At 42.5% G+C, this 25,612-nt stretch overlaps 1 protein-coding gene across 1 annotated transcript in view; it reads right to left on the bottom strand.

Annotated features, from left to right (window-relative positions):
- LAMA2 (laminin subunit alpha 2) overlaps nucleotides 1-25,612 on the bottom strand; it is a 1,492,466-nt gene that overhangs the window by 882,761 nt on the left and 584,093 nt on the right. The window contains 2 exon segments of the mRNA XM_029596813.1: nucleotides 1,876-2,036; nucleotides 23,695-23,797. Coding sequence (XP_029452673.1) covers nucleotides 1,876-2,036; nucleotides 23,695-23,797 — 264 coding nt within the window.

Here is a 25,612-nt window from a genome sequence, read left to right as displayed (position 1 = left end):
CAATATCTATGCCATAAACACAGTATGTAACAATAAAATAATAGGAAATAAATTTAATTCCAAAGGATCTTGCTACCCTGAAAATCAGACCATTAGGGATGCATCATTTAGTTTGAGATGAACTCAAATTTGGTGGATTTCATCCAAATTGGAGTTTGACAAAATCCACAAATTTCCCTCAGATAAATAAAAACAAAAATGTATCATCATTTTTCCTACAAACCACAGAGAAATTCAAGGAATCAGAAATGGATCCAAGAAAATGCATCAATCCATGGAAAGCCAAAATGCATTTTGCATAGATTGGTGATGGATTTCTCTGGATTTTACCAGCAGCTATCCTATTTAAAAAAAATATACCGTATATACAACTTGCAAAACAATTCACCAGCCTGGATATTTTGTGTTATTTCAGCCAGGTGGTTGGCAAATCTCTTGGAAAAGAAACCTGCATGGGCCAGCCTTGTCGTTCAGTTGCTCAGTGTGCAAATCACAAACCCTCAATAAGCATTGCACTGCCACCCAATTGGCCCTTTATAACGTTTCAATGTCCAGGGCACAAATCTCACCTAAAAGTTATCCTGCAATCCGGTCTTTGTTTACTGGGTAAGGCATTCTCTGCCTGCAATGACATCCTGATCTTTAAAAGAGCAGGAGTCACTCATGAGTATGCAACATAACTTGGGTGATAAGCAGGGCAAGTCTTAGCCATCAAAGCTGAAGGCTTGAGAAACAACTCATTTCAGGTCTCACCCATTCATGCAATGTAGGAGGAGGACCAGTTACTTGGTGTTCCCTGCCCAGCTAACTTTTGCACATTACTTGTTTGGTACTGCTGGACATAGCCAACCCCAGCTCACTGTGCCACAGTTGTGTTTGGCATCTTCCCCCTCTCACTATGCCATACTTGGGCCATCTGGGAACAATCCACTGATGAGTGGAAATGGGTAGGAAAACCACCGAAGAAGAGGCTGGAGAGTGGACCAGCCTACATTTGTACCTAAGGTTGTCCCCAGTCTCTTTCACCTTAAGCTGCCTCCCCCGAGATCTGGAGGTGGCACACTGTGCCGATTGTGGCCTTCCCACCCTATAAAGGGATGGCTTGGCTTCTTTATTTTCAGACTTGCTCAATAGTCAACAAAACCATAAGGAGCCCAATATTCAAAGCCACTTAGCCAGATAAGTTGCAACTTATCCGGCTAAGTGGCAGCCACTGAATATCCACCACCTAGCTGAATAAGTGATTCATATGGCACTACTTATACGCTTAAGTTAGCTGGCTAAGTAGCAATGTTATTGGGGATATTCAGCACTTACTTATTTGGCTATCTTTGAATATTCGGCCCATATGCAAATACCAAGTTCTGTTTTTGGCTGAAATTTATTCAAACTATTTGCACCATCCTACATCTGTAAGCCAAAATGCTCCCTGTATGATCTCTCAGTCCTGACAAGCACCATTCTGTCTCTGCATTAAGCTACAGCAGTGGTAATTGTTATTAATGCAGAAAAAGAAATTATTCAGGTAAAACATCTGTCCCCCAACCACAGTACCGTAACAACTATTAGATCACAGTTAACTGTACATTTGTCATAATATTTTAAGACAGAACTGGTGCAGTATAATGAGATTTTATAGGAGCGGGTCATTGCTACCTATGATAACAATGACATCCAGTTAACTCAGCTCAATGCTCTTTGCCAATTAATGCGGCAGTTCTGCACTCAATTGTCAGCTAAACTGTACTGCTACTATTCAAGCAAGCAGTTAGCTTTGTATGTGTAATAATCTGCTGACATGACAAGAAGATCTTTAATATCCAATAAACACCTATAGGGTTTCTGTTGGCTGAAGCAAAACTCCACGATTCATACCTTGCAGGTACACGGCTTTATGCAGGGATCATCATTCAAGCTGCCCATCACACTGCAGTTGCAGTAGACACAGACAGGAAATCCAGTGTAACCCACAGCACATCTGTCACATCGCTCTCCACCATAACCAGTTTTGCAGTGACAGGAGCCAGGGATCATGCCTACAGAAAGAAACAAACAAAAATAAAAGAACCATGCATTTGCACAAAGCTATTTCAGAGGAATTAAATTTTCATTTACATGAGCCGAGACAGGGTTTTCAATAGGAGTGATCAAACTCTATTTAAAAATTGCCCATCCCGTATGCAGAAGATAAGAGTCGGCAGGTTATTCCACAATGCACCTACATTCACCTGCATTTTCTTGGATGCTTTTACCCGGGCAGGATTAGACCAGGAGAGGCAAAAATGTGCATAGCTTTGTATTTTCAAAACTGCAAGTGTTTTGGCTGCCAAAGTACCTGCAGAAAAAGCCAAGTGCAAAGCTCTCCAGGCAAACTTCCCTTGCGCAGAGAACGTAAGCTTCTCCCTTCCCTTTGTGCACTGACGCTGAATCTGTGTGATAAAGTACCTGGGGACCTTGCAGCTAGCTGCAGTGTTTTGCAGATTGCCCCCGGTGTGCCTCGGAATACTTTGGGTCTCATTTACTAAGCATTTTTCCCATAGACACAGAGCAGGCCCTTTGTATGACTTTCCAACTTACAAGGTAGGCTGTGATAAACACCTGGGAAAAAAAACAGTCGCAGAGTTAAATTCATGGAGCGCGGATAGCCTGGCATTTAACCAGCGGCGGATTCCTGAGGAAGACCGGCCCGGGGATTCGCCGCCCAGGCCGGCCCAGGACAAATCATGTGGTCTGCCGAGCATGGCTGTCACGGCCGCGCACGGCAGACCACGTGACTGGAGCGACCGGCCCACCGGGGGATGCCCGATCCCCCGATAGGCCAATCCACCCCTGCATTTAACCCTACCAAATGTTCTTTAGTCCAAGAACAAGATTAAATTGTTCTGTATATAGACTGCTGTAAATAAGTTGTTTTAAGCCTTTATATATAGACCTGTAAATAGCCCGTTTCAGTTTTAATGCTTTAACTTCAATGCCTTGCTGCTCTATGTATATTCCCCCCGGTTTTCCCCTCCCTGTTGATTGTAATTTCAGCCTATTAGTTACAATGTGAACCGGTATGATGTATGCTTACTAATACCGGTATATAAAAGTTTCAAATAAATAAATAAATAAATATATTGGTTATGTAGTGAGGAAAGAAACATTGGTTACGTAGTGTGGAAGCCCATGACTTCCAAAGACATATAAGCAGATCCTCACAATGAAAAGGCAAGCAATGAAATTTCTAGGTCTGGTGGGATATTACAGGACAGGGGTGCTCAGCCCCCCTCCCCCAGCCAGTCAGGTTTTCAGGATACTTTTAATGAACATGCATGAGATTTATCTGAATGCACAACCTCTTATGTAGGCTAATATTTCTCATACATATTCATTAGGGATATCCTGAAAACTAAACTGACTTGGGGGGAGGGGGGGTGCTTGAGGACAGGTTGGAGCACCCCCTGTTATAGGAAACCAATTCCAAATTTTGCAGGTCTCGCTACCCTGCTCATTGACCTAGTAGGAAAGACATCCCCAAAACACATCACAGAGACAAAGAGGTGTGAGCGGGTCTGTTCAGAGCTGAAGGAGAAATGCTGCAGAGAACTGGTCTTGTACAATGTGGACTTTAAAAAAGGGTTTATTTGGGAGTAACCTGTTGGCTTAGTGACAGTGCTGTGCACTGCCATCTGGAGGTAGCAAGTTGTAATTGAACCATTTCAGAATCAGGTCCATCTGTTCTCTGGGATGGCCAGGGCTGGAGATTTAGGGCCCACGATTACAGAGTTCTGGAAGGAGTCCTGGTATATATCTCCCCGTCAAGATCTATCACTACAGTGGCTGGGTTAGATGAGTTGGGAGGGGGATATAAAATAGAGGAAAAGAATCCCTGGGTAATTTAAAATGAAGGCACACACTGCTGGAACCCAGCCATTGTTATGACTGAGCTGAAAGTCCAGAGGAGCAGAAGGAAACAGCCAGATCCATCTCTACATTTCCCCCTAGCCACCCCTAAAAAAGGAAAATTCTATGCCTCAGGATTGTACCTGAAATAAACCTTATCCCAAGAGACGGGGGTGGGGGGAAAGTACCCAATCCTGTACACAAGCTGGAGGCATTGCCTAAGTAGAGCAGTGCTTGCTTTGCACTGATGATTCTCCTGACCAGTGCCCCAAATCTCGGGCAGCAGAGAACAGTCCTCTCCTTCCTGTTGCAGTCCCTATCCTCCCTGACTGGGTGCAGGGAATGGGAGAGAGAGGTGAGGGTAGCGTGAACAGAGCAGAACACTGGACTCCCTAATCAAGCACCCCTTTTCCTGTTTCTCACCCCTTCTTGTTCCCGTCCCCCCCCCCCCAACCCTGTTGTGCAGGAAAGAGGAGGGGAGGGGCGTGAGCTCTGGAGAGCCACTCAGCTCTCTAATCCAGCCTTTGCCTTCCTGTCCTGTAGAAAACAGGAGGAGTGTGGGTGAGATTGGAGAGGAGTGGACAGAAGTTCAGTTTTTGACTGCATAATTTGTGGTCAATAGTTGTTTATTTGGTAAGGGTTTTCCTGCGTATGTGACCAATGTGATATATTCTGCTAACGTGTAGTTTTCTGTGTAGTCTAACTTGTTCTGTTTTCCCTATAGCAGGGGTATTACTAATAATACATTTGCTCCTCCGGCTAAATTGGGATTTAGGTGGACAAATCTTGAGGGTTTGAATTTCTTGCTATTTTGGCCACCCCTGACATTACTAGCTAAAGCTTTATAGCTGGATAAAGTCAGAGTGGGGTTGCAGAATTGCAGGCCGGAGCAACATTACCCAGATAACTTGGCCAGATAACAACAATATTTAACATTATGTGAACCCAGATCATGTCAACTCTATCCAGATATATTCATAATACAGCTGGGTAACTTAAAACAAAACAAAACAAAAAAACAAAACCTTCCAGGCCAGCAGGCCCAATTCCCCCAGCCACCAAAAATTAAAAAAAATAGCAGCGGGCCTAAGTGGAACAAGTATTTCCCCGATTCTCAACACACACACACATTTTAATTTTCATTTTGGTCAACGTCCCTCTCCTGCCAACCGCCACCACCATCCCAGAACTCATACCCCCACCCTGCTGCCCCTCATGAAGCCCCCTAAAAAAAACCCAAAAAACCTGAGCCAGGAGTCAGTGCAGTGTTACCGCACTCCCAGCTCTTGACAGCAAAGCTGGAAGTGTACATTAAGAGCATTGCTGTCGGAAGTTAGGGGGGGGGGGGGCACTTCAGGCCACTATGGTCCATGCCTTTTAATTGAATTTGGAGGATGGGGTGGGGAATTGTGTTTGGTGACCCAGAAGCAGTAGCAGAGCAAAGGTTTCCGGCACCCGGGGGCCAATACATTTATGTTGGCTCCCCCATGCACCCCCATGCACCCCCTTTTCCCACCGCCACGACTATGGTCTTTGTAAAAATACTCACGGTCACAGAAACAGCAGGCATTTCAAATAATACCCTCTTCTTGCCTTCTACCTGCATGCAGCTGAAAAAAATATACAAAGAGAGGCCCCCAGGATGCCCCTACAGCCCGGCACCCAGGGACTTTGCACTCCCCCTTAGCTATGGCATTGCCTGGAAGGATTTTTTATTTTATTTTTTTTTTTTAACATTAATTGAATATATTTTCAATACAGAATTTGTAGCCTTATTCAAAAGCATACAGCACTGCAGTCTGCTAAGTGATTTCTTTAAATATATTTATATATTTTCTTCTCTAACTTAGGGCTGGATTTTCCTACGGCGCACAGGTTTTCGAATTCCACGGTAACGGGGGGCGGGGGGGGGGGTGAAGCCTGCAGCGATCGCACCACCACGTAGTTATCGCTGCCGGCTTTCGCACCCAATAGCGCCATCGTAAAAGGTGGCGCTATTGGGCGCGCTACTGACAGCAATAAGGGTTCTTACCTTTTCGCAGCCAGCGATGTTTCTACCGCATCCGCCCCGGTGCCGCCCCGACTGCTCCTCTTCTGGTCCCGACACAGCCCCGAGTTAGCTATCACGTGCGAAAAGTCCCTTTTCGCGTGCAATAGGGTTAGAAAATAACCCCCCTTAGTGGGCGCTTTAGAAGTTTTTGTTTATTTATTCTGTTCAATCCTGTTCTGCTGCATAATTTTTTAATATTTTCCTCTCTTTGGCCTGGATTTTCCATTCTCGCAGAGAATGATGAATTCCGGCGGTAATGGGGGTCGGACCTGCGAAAGCCTGCAGCGATCGCCCCACCGCGGTGTTATCGTTGCCGACTTTCACACTCAATAGCGTCACCGTGAAGGGTGGTGCTATTGGGCGCGCTACTGGCGACGATAACGTAACTTACCTTATCGCCGCCAGTGAAGATAATGCCACGTCTGCCTCCTCGCCTGCCCGACTCCACCCCCGGCAAGCTATCGCACGCAAAAAGTCCCTTTTTGCGTGCGATAGGCTTAGAAAATGACCCCTTTAGTGTGTACTTTTAGAAGGTTCTTTTTCTGCTGTTTAATCCTTTTCTCCTTCATCCGAGTTTATTAATCTGGGCTATCCCATCCATATGATTTCTCAGTGAACTGCACACTTGCTTATAGACAAAAACTCTCCGACTGATATACATTAACAGCTCTCTAAGCTACACTGTTTGGAACAGGCCTTGCCAACTGAAAAAAGTTCTTTTACATAGCTGTAAAAGTGTATTTTTTGGCTTGTCTTTATATCACATTTCCTGTCTTAAAAGGGAGACAGTAAAAGATTCTACCTGTAAGTTATTTATACCCTCCTTACCCTCTCCTCTTTCACCCACCCCTCTGGTGTTTTCTTCTTAAATAGTTCTTCCAAGGACATAGGTTAAGTGAATAATTAGTGACTTAAGTAGCAATCCAATAACTTGCACATTAATTAAGATAACACTACTCAAGCACCCTCACTGACCCTTATAATCAAAATGTCTTTTATTCAGTATAAACAATTGCGGTGCTTATGTCCCAAGGCATAGCATTGGGAGATGTAAGTGTTGTCCAATTTGCCTCCAGTTGTCTGTAATGAAAAAAGAACTGACTCATCTGGAAGAGGAACTATCTAGGCTTCTAAAATCCTCCTCACAGCATTCCAGAATATCAATACCAAATTACACAGAGGATTCTGAAACCCAAGGAAAAATAGATTACAGTGGGCTCTGGTAGAACAAAACCTGTGACCCAGAGACACCCATTCTCTTCAACTGAGAAACACTCATGATATCTATTCCCAGGAATAAATTACAGTGGGCTCTGGTAGAATAAAACTTGGGGTGAAGATACAGCCTCTGCCCATAAGCTGCTCCTCCAATAAACAATAAGAGGATGCTTGAAAAAGGAAGAAGCCACACAATGCAACCGAAAACCCTTTAACAATATCAAACCTCATAAAATTAGTTCTTCTAATGATTTTGTCTCCTTCTGCTAGGACACTCAGTCATTAGAGGAACTAATTTAGGATCTCTTTTCAAAGGCCACACAATAATGCTGGTAGAAATGGAAACCAGGTAGTCGATGCAATTATGGAAGAAAGTAAATATCAATGTTATCATCCATCTGAGGACTAATGACTTTGCTAGAAATAGTATCCAAGCAGTACAGAAAGATTTCCAGTGTCTAGGGAAGTAAATTAAACCCATTGTAAAGAATGTTGCCTTTTCTAAAATATTGCCTATTCACGAAAAGGGAAAGGAAAGGATAAGCGAATTCGAGAATTTCAATACATGGCTCAGAACATGGCATAAAGAAAATGGATTTGGCTTCATTGAAGGCTGGGGTCATGTATGGAACAGTAAATGATTATACAATAAGGATGGCCTACATTTGACAGTGGCAGGAAAGAAGATCCTGACCAAGAAATTCTGATCATACATCATTAGGCATGTAAACAACAGGATGGGAGTGGCAGAAGGTGGCCAACAAAATTATAATGCCACCCCCAAGCAGTATAGGAAACAAGAATAGATAATAAAAAAAATTAGTCAATTCAATATTCCACGTTTAAGCAAAACAGCAGAAACTGTGACTATGAAACCAAGAGAGGAAAGCTGGAAAGTTATGACCACAAATGCTCATAGCTTGGGCAACAAAATCCCAGATCTGCAGGCCCTAATGGTGGAGGCAGACTTGGACATTGTTGCCATTAGGGAGACATGGTTCACAGTCTCATGACTGGTATACAGTCATCCTGGGCTTTAACTTGTTAAGGAAGGACAGAAAGGACAGAAAAGGGGGAGGAGCAACACTTTATGTCAAAAACAATATCAATGCAACCAAAATGTAAGGGACATGGGGTAGGGAAGAAGCATTACTTTCTAAAACTAGATGATGTTTCTTAAATTTATACTGGCAGGGTCTACAGACCTCCAACCCAAACTGAAGACCTGGATCAAGATCTGGTGAATGACATCAAAAGGTGTGAAAGAAGGGACAAGTGCTGATCATTGGAGATTTTTAATCTGTCAGATATGGATTGGAGTATCCCTTCTGCGGAATCTACAAGAAGTAGAGAGATAGTGGCTGCCCTTTAAGGGGCTCTGCTCAAACAAATGGTAATTGAAACCATGAGGGAGGGTGCAATACTCGACCTAGTGCTCACTAATGGGGATAATATCCGGAGAGGTGCCCATCTGAGCATCAATGATCATCAAACCGTATGGTTTGATATCGCAAATAAGAATCAGAGAAGTCACATGAAGACTTGAGTTATGAATTTAAAAAATACAGATTGATAAAATGGGGTTGTACCTGGAGGAAGAATTAGAAGACTGGGAGAAAATGAGCGAGGTATGTTTGCATAGATAACTATAACAGAGTATATTAAGAGCCACAACTAAAGATATCTAGATAATTTTAGCCAAGTATATTCATAAGAATGTAAGAAGTGACATGCTGGGTCAGACCAAGTTCCATCAGACCTAACATTCTGTTTTCCTTCAGAAATTTGTCCAGTCCTCTTTTAAACCCCATTAGTTGCTTTGACCAAATCCTCCAGCCACAGATTCCTTATTGTGATTGTGTGCTCAGTGAAAAACGACTTCCTTTATCCACATATTTATTTACACCCTCAAAAATATTTAGTAAATCAGTAAGGCAAGATTTCCATTTTCAAAAACCATATTGACTCTCCCCTTTAAACCATGTCTATTTATGTGGTGAGTAATTTTAAGAATAGCTTTGGCTACTTTTCTGAATATTTGCCTCAAATTTTTAGCTTACCTTCTAAATTACATTCAAGGCAGCTTACAGTATTTTTGGAATTCAGGTACAATAAATCTCTGCCACAAAGAGCTTATAATCTAAGGCCTAGATTCACTTAACCACATTTTTTTAAATCACAGTAGGGGCCCAATATCACGGAGGAGGGGCATGCCCATGATATTTAGCCCCTCTGTGACAAAATATTGTGACAATATCATCACGATGTTTTGTCTTGAGAGGCAAAACAATGTGGCAGATGCTTGGAAAAGGATGTGGAGGTCCCCAGTGCATGGGGTCACCAATGTCTTAAAGGGCCATGTGGCCCAAAAAGTCAGCCGTCTAAAAGCATACCATAAATCACTGGGTGTTTTCTTAGACACCCCGCCCACCCTGAAGTCACCAATTGAGGTGGCTTGGCAACAAAAATCTCCCCAAAAATGTTAAAGAAACCATGCGATGTTGCCTTTCCTGCCTCCTAGGCTTATTTTTTATTTTATTTATTTAGAACTTTTCTATACCGACTTTCCAATAACAGAATTACTGATCAATTCGGTTTACATTTTGAACAATAACAGTGACAAGCAAATGTCTTACAGAGAACAGGAAGAATAACTTGGAACTAAATATATGGGGTTAAACAAAGAAATATAATATACATAGCCTAATATAGGCAGAGGCAGGTAACTTCTGTGTGGGGTTGTGTATAGCTTTTAAGACTGTCAGGAGGTTGGGAATTGCATTTTGTACTTTTGGGCTGCCAAGGAGTTAGAGTTGAAGAATTCTTTGGGGAATTCTTTGTGTTGTTCTATGGGGTATTCAATAGGGGTTCAAAGAATTTTTAGAATTGAACTTGTCTAGTTCTTGTATAGTTCTCTTATAGTTTGTTGACAATAACTGAAGTTCTTATATAGTTCTCTTATAGTTTGATTGAAAATGATTTAAAGGGGACCTTGGCAGAGATGCTTGTGCTGTCTGATGTTATGGAAAAGCTTGGTCTTGTATATATATATATATATATATATATATATATATATATATATATATATATATACACATGCCAAAGCCCTCACTAACTCTCTCACTCATCACTAATTCTCCCACTTGCCAAGTACCTACAAGGCTGAAACTTGGCTCCGTCATTCCCTATCATGTCCTTGGAAAAACTAACCGCTTCTCACTTTCCTACATTTGATGGGCCATCAAACGCAACACCCTGCCAGGGTCACGTCGGGGTCACCTAAAAAAATGTTGAGTACTCACATACTCAGTCGGAATGGGATATGAATAGAGTCCGTAATGCAGGATATTATGTGCCAATCATGCAATAGTACCTCCACAGAAATCTCATTGAAGCAATCATTTTCACAGGTTGTGGATGAGGGGAAACAGTTTTCATCCCTCGCTTCCCCTTTATACCATCAGACTTACTCTTTCAATTTAAACGCCTGCAGCTCCCAGTCAGACTGTGCTTCGCAATGACTATTAACAAATCTCAGGGCCAGACTCTCAAGGTCGTTGGTGTTGGCTTGAGGCACCACTGCTTCTTGCACAGCCAGCTGTACATGGCCTGCTCTAGAGTCAGTTCAGCTGATAGCCTCATCATACTGCCTAAATATATAAACGCCAAAGTCCTCACTCACTCAAAACAATTACTTTTCAACTTGCAAGAAATTAACTCACACGTTTCTATCAACTTCTCCACTGTAGCGAAGCACAGTGGAGATTCCGCTAGGGTATTCCGCTAGTCATATGATATACAGCATTTATTACACAATAAGCGCTGTTGAACATGCATTATAGCCATAATATGGCTTGATAAATCCACCCCTAAGTTGGTACATGAAGATAAAGATAAAGTTGGTACATGGAGATAAAGCATCTTTCCCAAGGTCATAATGTATGTCAGTAGGGAATGTGGAAATTTTAACTCTAGTTTCCCTAATTCTCACCCCATAGCCCTACTCACTTGGTCATTCCTTTTCCCTGCTTAGAGAATAGTAATTCTGTTCTAAGGACCGAAGTAATAATTAAATTACTGCCTTTTCATATGTAGATTGTTGCTGTTTCAGTTCCTGGAATTAATGCTGTTTCAGTATGGCAGGCTTACTATATAGTTTGAGTGATGTTTTTGTTTTGCATTACTTAATGTATCTGACATGAGTTGTCCTGTTGAGGAACAGTCCTGTTTGTGCAGCCCCTTTTGATTAATTTGCCTGCGAAAAGATCTCTGAGGGTCCTCTTCACAGAGACTGGGTAAAAAGAGTGATAGCAGTGTCTAAATCCTGTTTTGAAACATTTATTCTGCTTAGTTATTAGTATAGTTTTACAATTATTTCTGTGTGGGGATCTATAGCTGCTTGCTAGTTGTTTTCCTAATAAGAGGTGTATTGGTTTTTAGGTCCTGATTTAATATTTGTAATGTTGCCTTTTCATAGATAGGGTTGCTCCTGTTTGAGTGTATTCCATAATACAGGTGTAACTGTGTGCGGATTAGTTTATGTGCATTACTACAGATCCTGGGAGTATGTTAGGTCGGTTCTGTGTCTGTTACCGAGATGAGATATTTTACTAGCATGTAAGCGTTTGTATCAGTCTTATTTGTTGTGTTTTCTCAAGAGGACATGCATTGGTGGTAAACTGCTGTCTTTTCATAAGAAGGGCTATTGAGCCTGGAAGTAGAAGGAGTTTGAGTTGCTGTTACTGAGATGACACCAGAACATCTTTTTTGTAGGGTGAGTTGTATCGGGAATGTCATAATTCTGCTTTACATCCATTATTGTGGGTCGGGAGGTTCCCGTGGATGCAAACTGTACTTTTACATCTAGCCCCGTGACGATCATGGGTCAGTGTGTCATGCATGTGAAAACCTATGGTGAGTTGAGTCACATTCACATTAAAAATGTCATAATTAAATGATAAGTATGCACTAAAATCCAACCCCCTCCATAACTCCGCCCCATATGACCAAAACCCCGCCCTGCCAGGCCATGGAAAAATGGCCTTGCTTGAAGCCGGTCCCTGGTGCAAAAAAGGTTGGGGACCACTGCTCTAGAGTATTCATGTTTAAATCATTAATGCTATTCCCATAAGTTTTAGAACAAAGACCACTGATCATTTTAGTAGCCACCCTCTGGACCAACTCCTACTGGTTTATATCCTTTTGAAGGTGCGGTCTCCAGAAACTGAACACAGTATTCCAAGTGAGGTTTCACCAGGGACCTATACAGGGGCAATATTACCTTCCTCTTTCTGCTGATCATTCCTCTCCCTTTGCAGCCAAGCATCTTTCTGGCTTTTGCCATTGTTTGATCCACCTGTTTGGCCACCTTAAGATCATTAAAATACAATCATTCCCAGATCCCGCTCTTCTTTCGTGCTTAGACAAATTTCACCTACAGTACTGTACTTCTCCCATGTGTTTTTGAAGCATAAATGCATTACTCTGCTATTTTTTATTTAGCAATAAATCTTTAGCTGCCAGTCTCTAGATCATTCCTCAAGATGAGATAGAGTCCTCATCATGTTTTCCACATCTTCCTGGTTGTCTATCCTGTTGTGGATTTTGGTATCATCAGCAAAAAGAAACTCCTTGACATTCCTTCCCCTATATCACTAAAAAATTGTTGAATAGAACCGGCTCCAGGACTGATCCCTGAGGCACACTACTAGTAATACCCCCCTCTTTTGAGTAAACTCCATTTACTAATATTTGTTGTGTCGCCTCTCAGTCAGCCAGTTTCTAATTCAGTAGTCACTCTAGTTTCTATACCAAGGGTGCTCAATTTATTTATGTCTCCTGTAAGAAGCATGCCAAAAGCCTTGCTGAAATCCATATATATATTACACCTAGCATTGTCTCTTGATCCAACTCTCTGTTCACCCAATCAAAGAAATAGATCAGATTCATCTGATAAGATTTATCTCTGGTAAAACCATGTAATCTATTGGATTTCAGAACTGCACTATCCTCTGTTTTAGCAGAGATTCCATTCATTTGCTCACCACAGAGGTCAGACCTAACCAGCTCGTAGTTCCCAGCCTCCCACTTTTATGAACAGGAACCAAATCTGCCCCTCTCCAGTCCTCTAGTCCTCTAGAATTACTCCTGACTCTAAAGTAGCACTGAAAAAGTCAACCAGAGGAGCTGCCAGGACTTCTTTAAATTCCCTCAATAGCCTCGGATGATCCCATCTGGTCCCATCGCCTTATCTACTTTAATTTTAGTTAGTTCCTCATGTACACACTGTTCTAAATCAGTTGAGGTTTATCTCACTGCTAATCTTATTTGTGTTCATTTTATGTGGTGCTTCTCCAGGCCCTTTTACAGTGAACACCAAACAAATATTTTTTTAAACAATTTCTGTTTTTCCTTATCACCCTCTACATATTCCTCCCTTTCACTTCTGAGTCTCACAATGCCAGGGCTCAGTTTCTAAAAGATCTAGAGGAGGAGTTGCCTTTCTCCTGGAAAGAACCTGAGAAGCAACCGTGTCATCCAGAGAAATGGATTCCCATCCATTACAAGAGCGAAAGAGATATTAAGGTCTTTTCAAGAGATTTTACTATTGACACAAGTGTGCTGCACTTGGGAGGTGAGTGCCTTCTTGGTGATACCAGATGGAGAACAGAGAACACTTCAGAAAGGGTTTAAGAATTAGGACTTTGCAGTTGGTCAAGTAATTGGGACTATTAATCTGACCATTCCACAGTGCGAAGAGTCTGTTGTAAAATCTGGGAGCTTGGGAGAAGGTTTACACTTAAATTATCAAGGAATTGGCCTTAACACATTCTAAGGGCTTTTACTGTAAGAGTAAAGGTAACAAATTTATTAATTATAACTTGTACATCAATTTAACTTCAAAGAGTTGTAAGCAACAATTTTCATCCATGTAATTAGCTATCAGTAAAAGAAGTCAGAAACCATTCAGTTTCCAGAGTATACATTGCTGTCATAGACTGTGGAGATTATCAGTGCTTTGTGCCAAGGGATTTAAGGGACTGTGAAACTGTGATGTGTGTAAAAGGGCCTTGAAGCTTTGCTTCCCCCCCCCCCCAGGGAGCATGGACCACTCAGAAGTTTCAGCTAGACAAATATGATCTATTTCATTATCGTGTGTCCTTGGGAACAGTTACCAAGGTTTTATCCCCCAAAATCACAGATGGCACATTCATCACACTGTGACAGATTTCAACACTGCGTTATATATAAACCAAAGATTAATATTTAAAAGTATGGGGGTTAGTTTTCAAAACTGTGTTTTGGCGTAAGGTCTGCAGATAATTTTATCCACAGGTTTGTTTTTTTTGTACCACTTTTCAAAGGAAACGTGTGAGCATACATTCCCTTTCAATCATGCATTCTTTTAGGGACTTTTAGGGTGGACAGTTTTCAAACAAGCCTTTTTCCCATGTAAAACCATGTTTAACCATATAAACGGCTTTTGAAACCTTATTTCCCTGTTTTTACAGGATTGTTCTATGAGAGGAGGCAGTGGGGTAATCATGATTGTTGAGATTAATTTTTTTTTTTACAGGTGGCAGTTTGTAGACCTGAAAGTTAATTATGGGAGAGGGAGGCTGATGGTTCACCAATGGCAGTGCTTCCCAACCATCTCCTGGAAGCATACTTTATCCAGTCAGGTTTTCAAGATTGCCACAATGAATATGCATGAGATAGATCTGCATGCACTAGGTCTTCAGTCTAAGCAAACCTATCTCATGCATTGTCATTTTGGATATCCTGAAAACTGGAGTGGTTAGGGACCCCTCCAGGAAAAGAGTTAGGAAACACTGACCTACGAGCACTCTTGCAACAGCCCTGTCCCTAGGGAGAAGTAATTGAAAAAGAATGTTTAAAAGTACAATGGGAAGTAGAATTGCTTCAATACTACTTGAAGTGGAAACTATTATTCTGCTTACTAATTATGCCTCCGTTTAGTGGTTCCATGAAATTAAAGCCTTGAACCCCAGCATTACACCATGCACTACAGAAATATGATTTTGAAATGCAACAGAGAGCGGGACATAACTATCAAAATGCAGACAGGGCTTCGGCCCAGTGTCTGTAGACAAGCTTCAGGTGAGGGGAGGTACGTGACAGCACTGTACGTCCCGCACAATAGACAGGAACCAAGAAAATCAGCCAAGTCAATCAGCTGGTGCTCTAAAGAGCACTGAAGGCAAGCCTCAAGACGGGCTTAAATGGGGCAGGCTTTCAGACAGAAAGAAGCAAGGAGGAAGTAAATTAGCCACTTTGGAGTACCACAGACTATGAAGGCTGCATTTTCTGAACAATCTGGAGAAGAGGAGTTGGGTATACACTGGAGAAATCCTTGGCCACAAACGTAAAGAAAACTCTCCCTTGACAGACGAGACTTGTGCATGACCTGTAACATCAAGTGGGTTGTGGTGTAGACAGCAGGATGGAGAACTCCCGCTAGGAAAGAGGGTAACCCCACCCCTATCGCCTTCACCCCACTACCAGTAGAGTCAGAAGTTGCGGAGCCCGCCATGTACAAAAAAAACCCAGTCCATACCCTGCCACTCCTTCACACAGGCACCCCTCTGGGATCTGACATGAACCTGGTCTGGTGCCTCCTGCCAAGATCATCTTATTGACTGGGATACAAAAGTAGGAAGGTGGAACCTAAATGTAGAAAACACCGGATACCCTGTCATAAACAGCAGTGAGTAGGGTTGGCGCAGGTTCCAAATATGCTCAGCTGTGCAGGAGGTGAATGAGGCCCCGCCGAAAAGCAGCTAGCCCCCCCCCCCCCCCAAAAAAAAAAAGTACTGCTTTTTTCCCCCTTGCAGATAGTTTCAAAAACATTTTAAAGTACATAACATTTCTTAGTTTCAGTACATTTTGTACTAACTGAAAAATTTGTGCTAGCATGAACTCCTGCTTTAAAAGAAACAGTGACAGCAAAAAAAAAAAAAAAAAAAGTAGAAAGTCTGTTTCTTTAGATGCCCGCTAACTGTTCTGATAAGATGAAAAAAACATAAGTCCCTTTGAAGAATTTATTCCTTGAAACAGCAGAAAGTTGAGAGATCCATAAAACTCCCCTCCACGCTAACAGTGTTTGATCTATTAAAGCTTCGCTGTGCTTCTGTTAGCAATACCTGTATAGCAAGTACTTGCTGGATCTAGGAAAGCCGCGCTGAAAGGGCAACTTTTCCAGTTTCAACAACACATTAGCATACTGTACACACTGTAGGTGGCCACAAAGGGGCATGACGTAGCCTCCCTAATTATTACTGCCATGGAGAGTGCATGGCTTTACAGTCTCCAGTTCATGCATGATCAATCTCTTGCTTCTAACACATTCCCTTGTTTCCTATGTGGCAGCATACAAATTCCTTCGCTGTTGCTCTGCAGGTTGCGCATGTGGGCAGTAGTGGATTTCCATTTCTTTTTTTTTTTTTGTACAAAATGAATTGTTTCTCCTTAACTAAGCAGACAGATCTCACCAGGCTCCTTTTCGGTGCATTGAATGCAATTTTTTTGATTTGCAGCTATATGGGGAAACAACACTGGGTGCGAGCGTGTTTCTCACTCAATTGCACAAGCAGCATCGGGGTTCGCTCTCATTTACCGGTGTTCATGGAAGAGTGCTTCTTCGCTATGTGCTGTTTATAATGAAAAGTCTGAACGTCTTTTCAGAAAAGCACATCTGGCCACAGCAGCTCATTAAGGGCCTGATTAACTAAGCTTTCTCTCCTGGAGACACATGAATGGGAGAGAAGTCTTAGTAAAGCAAGCCCAAAATTACAACACTCACAGAAAATTGTCTGTTTCCTTCACAGCACAATATACTAAAATTGTGCAGTTTACCTAGGTGAGTCAGCTGAGCAAAGAAAGAAATTCAGATATGCATATTAGCATAGGCCCTTAAAAGATAAGCTGTTTCATTTTAACTATAAACTGAAAGTAGCTTCTGCGGGCTGGTAAACTGTTGATATTCTAATAACATTCACATCCCCCTAGGCATCTCAAGCATTGCATTACAATAAAATGCAGTACTTCCAATATTCATATTTCATTTATTTAGTGTATTTAGCTCACGCCTTTGCACTGTAGCTCAAGGCGAGTTACATTCAGGTACAGTAGGTATTTTTGTTGTCGCCAGAGGGCTCCCAGTCTAAGTTGGTACCTGAGGCAAGGGAGGCTGAAGTGACTTGCCCAAGGTGGCAAGTGAGGGTTAAGTGACTTGCCCAAGGTGGCAAGAGAGTGTGAAGAGACTTGCCCAAGGTCACAAGCTGACCAAAGTAAATAATCTAAACCCATACATAACAATAAAGCCAATATTTTCAAAGCCGGTGAGTGGACAAGTGATCCGGCTAAAGTTAGCCAGCTAAAGTTAGTCGGGTAATGTGTCCCGGATATTCAGCAGGATAAATGTCCAACTGAATACAATTGACTAAAGTTATACAGCTACCTTTAGCCAAATAACGTTCAACTCTAAGCGGCTTTATGTCCCTAGGTGGGATTGACTCTGTCCTGTATTGCAACCCCTGTCCGTCCAGGCCTTATGTCCCTATGCGGGATTGACTCTGTGCTCGATTGCTGTGCCTGTCTTCCAGGCCTTATGTCCCTACAAGGGTTTGTCCTAGATTCCTGTGCCTGTCCGTCCAGACCTTATGTCCCTACAAGGGTTTGACCTCGATTGCTGTGTCTGTCCGTCCAGGCCTTATGTCCCTAGGTGGGATTCACCTCTGTCCTCGACTGCTGTGCCTGTCCATCCAGGCCTTATGTCCCTACGTGGGCTTGACCTCTGTCCTAGACTGCTGTGCCTGTCTGTCCAGGCCTTATATCCCTACGTGGGATTCACCTCTGTCCTCGACTGCTGTGCCTGTCCGTCCAGGCCTTATGTCCCTAGGTGGGATTGACTCTGTCCTGTATTGCTGCCCCTGTCCATCCGGGCCTTATGTCCCTATGCGGGATTGACTCTGTCCTCGATTGCTGTGCCTGTCTTCCAGGCCTTATGTCCCTACAAGGGTTTGTCCTCGATTGCTGTGCCTGTCGCCTAAACCTTATGTCCCTACAAGGGTTTGACCTCGATTGCTGTGCCTGTCCGTCCAGACCTTATGTCCCTACAAGGGTTTGACATCGATTGCTGTGCCTGTCCATCCAGGCCTTATGTCCCTAGGTGGGATTCACCTCTGTCCTCGACTGCTGTGCCTGTCCGTCCAGGCCTTAGGTTCCTAGGTGGGATTCACCTCTGTCCTCGACTGCTGTGCCTGTCCGTCCAGGCCTTATGTCCAGTCCTAATGGCTGAACCCTCATTGCAAAAGGAAACCTCTGTCTCTGGCAATTCAAGCTAGTAATCCTTCACAGCATGGATCCTTATATAAAACAAACAGTTTTCTTTAGTTTCAGGGCAGAGAAGAGAACTTCCTCCATCTTGTTTATGAAGTCATAATCTGTTTGCACATGCTTAAATCCTAACAATTTGTACCATTATACACTCTATGGGCCAACCCATTCCAGGAAGTCCTTTCCTGCTCAAAGGAATGGGAACTCTCCCCGTTGTTGCAGCATATCTCTTACCACCTGTTGACCCATGTTCAGAGCAAGAAAAGATATCCAAGGTACTTAGACTGTGGCAAACACAACACAGTGAGACCATCCTCACAGTGAGTCCCTGCTCCAGGTCGCCATGCTTTGAAGACTCGTGCTTCACTCTAGGGGCCAACCCATTCTGGGGAGCCCTTCCTGGCTCAAAGGAAAGGGAACTCTCCCCGGGTGTAGCCAGCCTGTATCTACCCTCTGACCCATGTTGAACCGCTGTTTACATGGTAACCTCCTCTGCCTTGAAAATTCTCTTTTGTATATCTGCTAACTCTACCAGATTTTAAAAGACCAGTGAGAGCTCACTAGATGCCAATGGAAACACCCCACTCTAGGGGCGAACCATTCTAGGGAGCCCTTTCCTGCACAAAGGAAAGGGAACTCTCCCCGGGTGTAGCCAGCCAGTATCTACCCTCTGCCTCTGTGCCTTGCTACCATACACCAGATCTCACTCAACTCCTTGTGGTGTTCTGGCCACTATCATGGTTGCTCAGTGTGTTAGTGCTAGTCTTTCTGCTTGCTATGTTCCTCATTCATTGTGCTATAGGATGTCGATGCCACTTGTCTTGCCGCTTTGCCTGTCGTGCTGCCTTCGAGGGTTCATGCATCTGTTATCGGTGCTCTCTTTTGAAGCTGTGGTGTGTTTTTGACACTCTCGCTGCTGCTTTGTGCCTCTATTAAAGCACTCTTCTTGCCATTCCTGGTACCCCTTTGCCCCTTTAAAGTACCTTAGGCTATTCATGCCACTTTGGTGCCACTTTGCCACAGTCTAAGTACCTTGGAGTTGTTTTGTTGTTCTGATGATTGCTCCCCAGAAGTTTCATCAAAATTGATAATAAAACCCAAATTCTGCAGCCAAAAATAGGCTGCAAATACTTCCCCCATTGACTTTAATGGAAACCGGAAAATGAATGCACGTATCAACGTATCGGGGCACCATTGAACGAGTGCAACGTATCTGGGCCCCAACGAATACGTATCCCGAATCCAACAAATACTTTCTGGCTGCACATCCCTAGTAGACCTATCCAGAAGCTCGATAGACACACACAGGATCCGCTGTAAGTATTAGTTAGGAAGCACTTGGTGAAAGGTGGGCTTTGATTTTCATGCATCAGAATAAAGAAAATTGATCCCTGATATATCCTTTGAGAGCCACGCTTCTGCTAAGGGAAGGAGCTGCAGCTAAATTACAGGGATGTATCATGTTACTTCTAGGGCAATGTAATAAGCAAGATCTGAAGGAAGAAAGGCAAAAATAAAAGGAAACGAGCTGGAAAGTGCATGCTAGAAGTGCACTGTACAGAGGTAGGTTCCCCTTCCACAGACCAAAGCAAATTAACTCACCTCTCCTGCCGCCTCCCCCTCTAAAAGCACCGAAGAGCCAGCAAATAAAGCGAGCACCAGCTGCGGCACCAGCAACAACAGAGCAACAGCCTCCTGCTGTTCCTCCCGCTAAGCCGACAGAAATGCAAACCACTGGCATTTTCTTTCCCTCCGTATGCATTTCCTTTCTCCCCTATCTTCCACTTTCCTATCTTTCCCAAGTATCTGGGTCCTCTGTTCCATCTTCCCTTATCATATCACATCTCCTCTCCTTTCCCCTTTCATCATGTCTCCTCCTCCTTTTCCTTCCTTCTTTCTTATTCACCATTCCTCAGTCATCATTGACAATCCTCCGTAGCACCACTTCAATGCTATTCATCTATTTATATTCATGCTATTTATACCCCCATCTTTGATTTTTTTTTTAGAAATTATGATATTGGGGGACCTGGGGAGAGGAGAGGAGGTCTTCGTAGGACCTTTCCTGCACCCCAACTGCCTTGGTGAGACTGCCAATTAGATTGGAGTTCCAGCTGAGTCCCGAGCCAGCCGCTGATGTCATCTTTGCAGGATGCGGGACCTTTAAATCCCGCGGCAGAGTGGCGCACCACTGCCGCCAGTGCATCGCCTAAGCTGCATGTGCCCTAGCGCCTCCTTGCTAACGAGAACCTGATAGACGTCGGCTGTCCTCCGGTTAGGAAAACAGACGCCGAGTTTATCGGCGTCTGTTTTCCTAAACGCCGCACAGCCAAGGGATTCAGGAAATGGCGCTTGTCAGTTGAGTGTCCGTTTCCTGCACCCGACTGCTAGTGGGTTTTGTTTTGTTTTTTAACTTTATTTAGTTTTGTTTTTCTTCCTACTTAATATCGCAACAATATTAAGTAGGAGGCAGTACAGAAAAGCAGTTTTTTCTGCTTTTCTAAACTAGTTTTAAGAGCGCTCATCTATTGACGCCTGCTCCAGGCAGGCATTAATTTCTGATTGCTAAATGTGTGTCCTGGACGCACATTTTTTTTTTTTTTGCAACAGGGGAGTGAATGCCTAATAGCCTCATTCACATGCATTTGCATGTGTTGAGCGCTATTAGATTCACTCCACGGACGAGCATTGTAGAGGTGCTAATCCCCTTATTGCATAAGGGGATTAGTTAGTGCCTATACAACCCGCATCCAACTGTGGGCTATACAGTGTGCTCGGCCCTTTTGTGAGGTTTGTGTTGCAGACCCCACAAAGCAGCCCTTTCCTGGACCACATCCTGGACCACATCCAGAAGTGCTGAATGTGGAGTCTCACAAGTGATGCTTCCAGAAGCAAGGTTACCTCTCTTTGCCCATTAATGGTGCACCTGCTTATGGAACCAAGCATGCTGTTTCCCTGCTACTTTACTACATTGACTGGCTACTATCAGGTCATCGGAGATGACCACAGTTTCCAATTCTCATTCTTCTATATGATGAGTGGCTAGTAGACCTGTGTTCCAAATGAATTATTTCACATTCAGCACTAAAGCTTATATTCCAGACCCTTTACCTTTCCTGTTTTTTCAAGTATCTTTTCATCCTTTTTCACCCCTTCCGGCATGCCTACAGTGATGGAGACTTTTGTATAAGAAGCATAATCTTCCCTCACCTCCCTCTGAGATGTCACAGGTCCTAGCATGCAGTGCTATAAACTAGGACACAGACTAGCTAGAGCAAATAAAAAAGACTAACACAAACTTCAAGTATCCATAATTCCTAGATGGACTAATTTCCTTTCACTTTTGATTGGCCTGTTTGGCACAGAATTGATTTTTTTTTACCCCAACACGGATTCTATGATCGCAATAGCCCATTCGGAGTGTAACAATTTTGCTTTTGATTTCACTGGGCAACAATGAAAGTGTTACTGACCTAAAAAGGTCCTACTCTGTAGTATCTTGATGTGCTGAACACGAATATGACCATGAAAAGTTTTTATTGGCTCTCATTTTGAAGATATTTAATATAGTTCACTTTCTATGTTTAGTCATGTAAATTTATCCAGTAGGACTGTAAATAAGCCTAGAATGATGTAATATTGCATCATATTGCATAATACTATCATGCACACATTATCCAGAGTTTATTACATCATTTTCTGATGCAATGCAGTTCTACTGCCATGCTGCTGCTGAGTAAGCTGACGTCAGCAGTGTACTATATGAAGCCCAGTCAGAAAGGGTGAGCATTTGAAATATTCATGCTGGCTGACCACTGCTGGACACTCCGCAGAGATGCTCCCGACCAGGTGTTCAAGAGATAAGCAAAGAAATCTAAGACGTAGTCTATGACTTCATTTTTCAAATGGTATTAACCGTATGTCTCCTACTATTGGCATACAATTCAAAATGTAATTATATTATTGCATATTACAAAAAAACTAGAGCCAACTTTGCATTTTCACAGTCACATTCATGTTTAGCACATGGAAATTTATAAGAATTGACTAATCTCATTTCCATAACATAACTTTTGTGAAAATTTGTTGCCCAGTGTTTTCATCATAAAGAAAAATGTTACCTTTTGAAGTTCTAAATATAACTGCACCTGTGTTTTCCTGATACCATGAAGATAAGCTAAAAGTAACAATCTTTGTCCTGCTAAAAGTCAAAACTTTCTTTAAAAAAAAAAAATTGGAGCTTTAAAACCACGTTATGGTCTAAACATAAAAAAAAACTGTTGAAAAAAAAAAGCTTTGCAAAACTTTTAAGTTTGGAAAAAACCCAAATATCCCACCTACCTTGATAACTTTGCTGCTGGGGGGCACAAAAACAATGGAGGTTAATTAGTAAATGGATATTCAGTGTGATTCCTCCTTTTTTCAGCCTCTCTAATTAATAGATTGTCACTGAAAAGATCTCTGAGGGAAGTGTGAACAATATGCACACACTTTGCAAGCTAAAAAATAACGAAGGTGCAGTGCTCAAGGTGTATCCCACTGGAAGCCTTTTCTGAAAGTATGCCCACTAATTTTTCAGTAATGTTGCAACAGTATTCCACACACTTTTCTCTATTCTTTCTTGTTTGCGAGACTGATACAGTACACTGAGTTATTGCGACAGACTCCAGTTCTGATTTATTACTCCTTCTAATCAGAAATATAATCGTCTGAATTCTGTACCAGATTTTTCCCTTTGAGATTCTGCATTGAAAACATTTCTGTGATCCTTTTCTTGTTTTTCTATTAATCTTGAAAAAAATAGTACCTGTGGCAAAGCATTTCCATACTTTGTCAATAATATCCCGTAAACCCAATTAAATCCAATATCCATTGATATTTTTTTTTCCTTTTCACCATTGCAAAATGTCAAAATAACCTTAACTTCAATCCATTGTTTGTAGAATAGTTTATAGAACTGGTAGAAGATTGCAACTCCCTGAGGAAAACTGCAAGCAAATATGACTTGTACTAGGCACCAAATGCAAAAATAGGAGCTGGAAAGACAAGTAAAAAACAAAATGTAATCTTTTGAAATTAATTCTTTCAGTACATGGAAGGCAAAACTCAAAGAATTTTTTTCCTGGCAGAAAATCTGTGAGAGAAATGTGTTACTGACTGTAAGTATCTGAGAGATTTCTTACCTTGCACGTCCGATTGCTTCGTATCCTTGACACATACATCATGTAATGAACCAATTGGATTACAGTTACAAGGCCTGCATGGATAGGGATCCTCTGGTGATACCTGAAACATTTTTACAAATTACAGTCAGTCTAATACCATTTTAAAAAGTGTATATGGAGGGTCAGCCTAAGTAGGACCTCAGATCAATTCAAGGGTTACTTCAGTTTTGCGGGGCTGGGATACGTGGGGGAAGAGTTCACAACCTCTAGGGGGAGGGAATCTCTTTCATCACACAGTGGCGACACCTAGTGATCTGATTCAGGGTCTATGATTGCAGGGGTGCCAGGAGGAGGCCCTGGTACCATGAGCTGTTGCTGAAATGACTTGGCTAAATGAGTAGAGAAGAAAGGGATAAGCTGTAAAATAAGGAAAAATCCCCAGGTAGTTGGAATGAAGGCTCAAGGCCAGCGTAGCCCAACAGAGACCAGTTCTGATTGAACTGGAAGCCCAAAGGAGCCTGCCAGGACAAAACAAAAAAAAAAAAGTGTACATGCAAATACGGACGTATCATTTCCGCTTAGTTATCTGCATGGTTAGACATGTTCACACAAATGACAATCCAAGCAAGGACATAATTAAAAAAAAATCAACCTTTGTTTATTCCATTTGGAAGATAGTCAGAGGGAGAAGGATGCCAGCAAGGAGAACGAATCCCTCCCACAATCACTTCAGAGCGATGAGCTTCCTTGATTGTGAAATGAATAGAGGAATGGGGGATGGTCAGCTACTGCTGGTATCGCTCTTCATCTTACGACTACTCTTTAAATGGACCAAATGAGGGCAGGAATATTTTTTTTTTTTAATTAATGAGTATGGGCAGTCCTGTTTTCTAGCTGCAGCCCTCTGGTACACATTGTCCTGTGACCAGTTTCTCTTATTTGATGCAGGCGGGAAAACAGCAACAGTATATTCCACCATCCAAAAAAAAAAAGAGCACTGACTTGTGATTGTGTTCCCATTAAAACTACAGGACTGCAAGTATTTGCCTAATGGGTAAGGATCAGTTGTTAAGATACTGTATTGTATTATTCACTCTAGCAGATATATATGCAGAAAGCACATACGAACCTTTGCTAATGAATCTCACACACAGTAAAGGCAAGCAGTATCGACCAATAACCTATCCATACAAATCTAGCCCTTCTAAAATAGCTGAATTCTGGCAAACAATATGGGCTGCTGATGTTTTTTTCCTGAGGGAGAGTTCACTAATTGGGAAGCTTTGAAATACACATGCCTTATCACGATTTCATTGGCAGTGGAACTCTGGAGGGCTCAGGTCATGAAACCACTTGGAATAGTTAACGGGGAACAGCCACAAGTACCACAAAGCACTTTCTTATATTTCAGAACTATGCGGCTTCGTACACAATCTGCTTCTTCACATGGGAAAACTACTCAGACCCACTGTCTTTTGAAATTCACACCACTACATTATCCGTTATTTGTTTGCATAGTAATATGAGCATCTATTTCATAAATATTCCTCCATGGAAGGCAGCTGTGATGATTTTGATGTTGGAAATTAAACTTACATATAAGGCATAGGAATTGCCATGCTGAGTCAGACCAAGGCCCATCCTGTCTCACAGTGGCCAGTGCAGATCACAAGTATCTGCCAGATCCCATAAAGTACATCTAATTCCTGTTACTCATCTCTCTCAGGGATAGCAATAGCTTTCTTTAGTCTACCTAGCTAATAATGTGATATGGACTATTCCTCCAGGAACTTGTCCAAACCTCTTTTAAACCCAGCTACACTAGTTACCTTGATCACATCCTCGGGAAACAGATTCCACAGCTTGATAGTGCACTAACAGGTCCTAACCCTAACCCAACCTTGGACGCGCGTTTTCCCTTACCCCTTATTCAGTA

Source organism: Rhinatrema bivittatum, chromosome 3 (assembly GCF_901001135.1).
Source record: "Rhinatrema bivittatum chromosome 3, aRhiBiv1.1, whole genome shotgun sequence".
NCBI classification, from domain to species: Eukaryota; Metazoa; Chordata; class Amphibia; order Gymnophiona; family Rhinatrematidae; genus Rhinatrema; species Rhinatrema bivittatum.
Note: the sequence above shows the minus strand (reverse complement) of the source record. Positions and strands in the feature narration are given on the sequence as shown.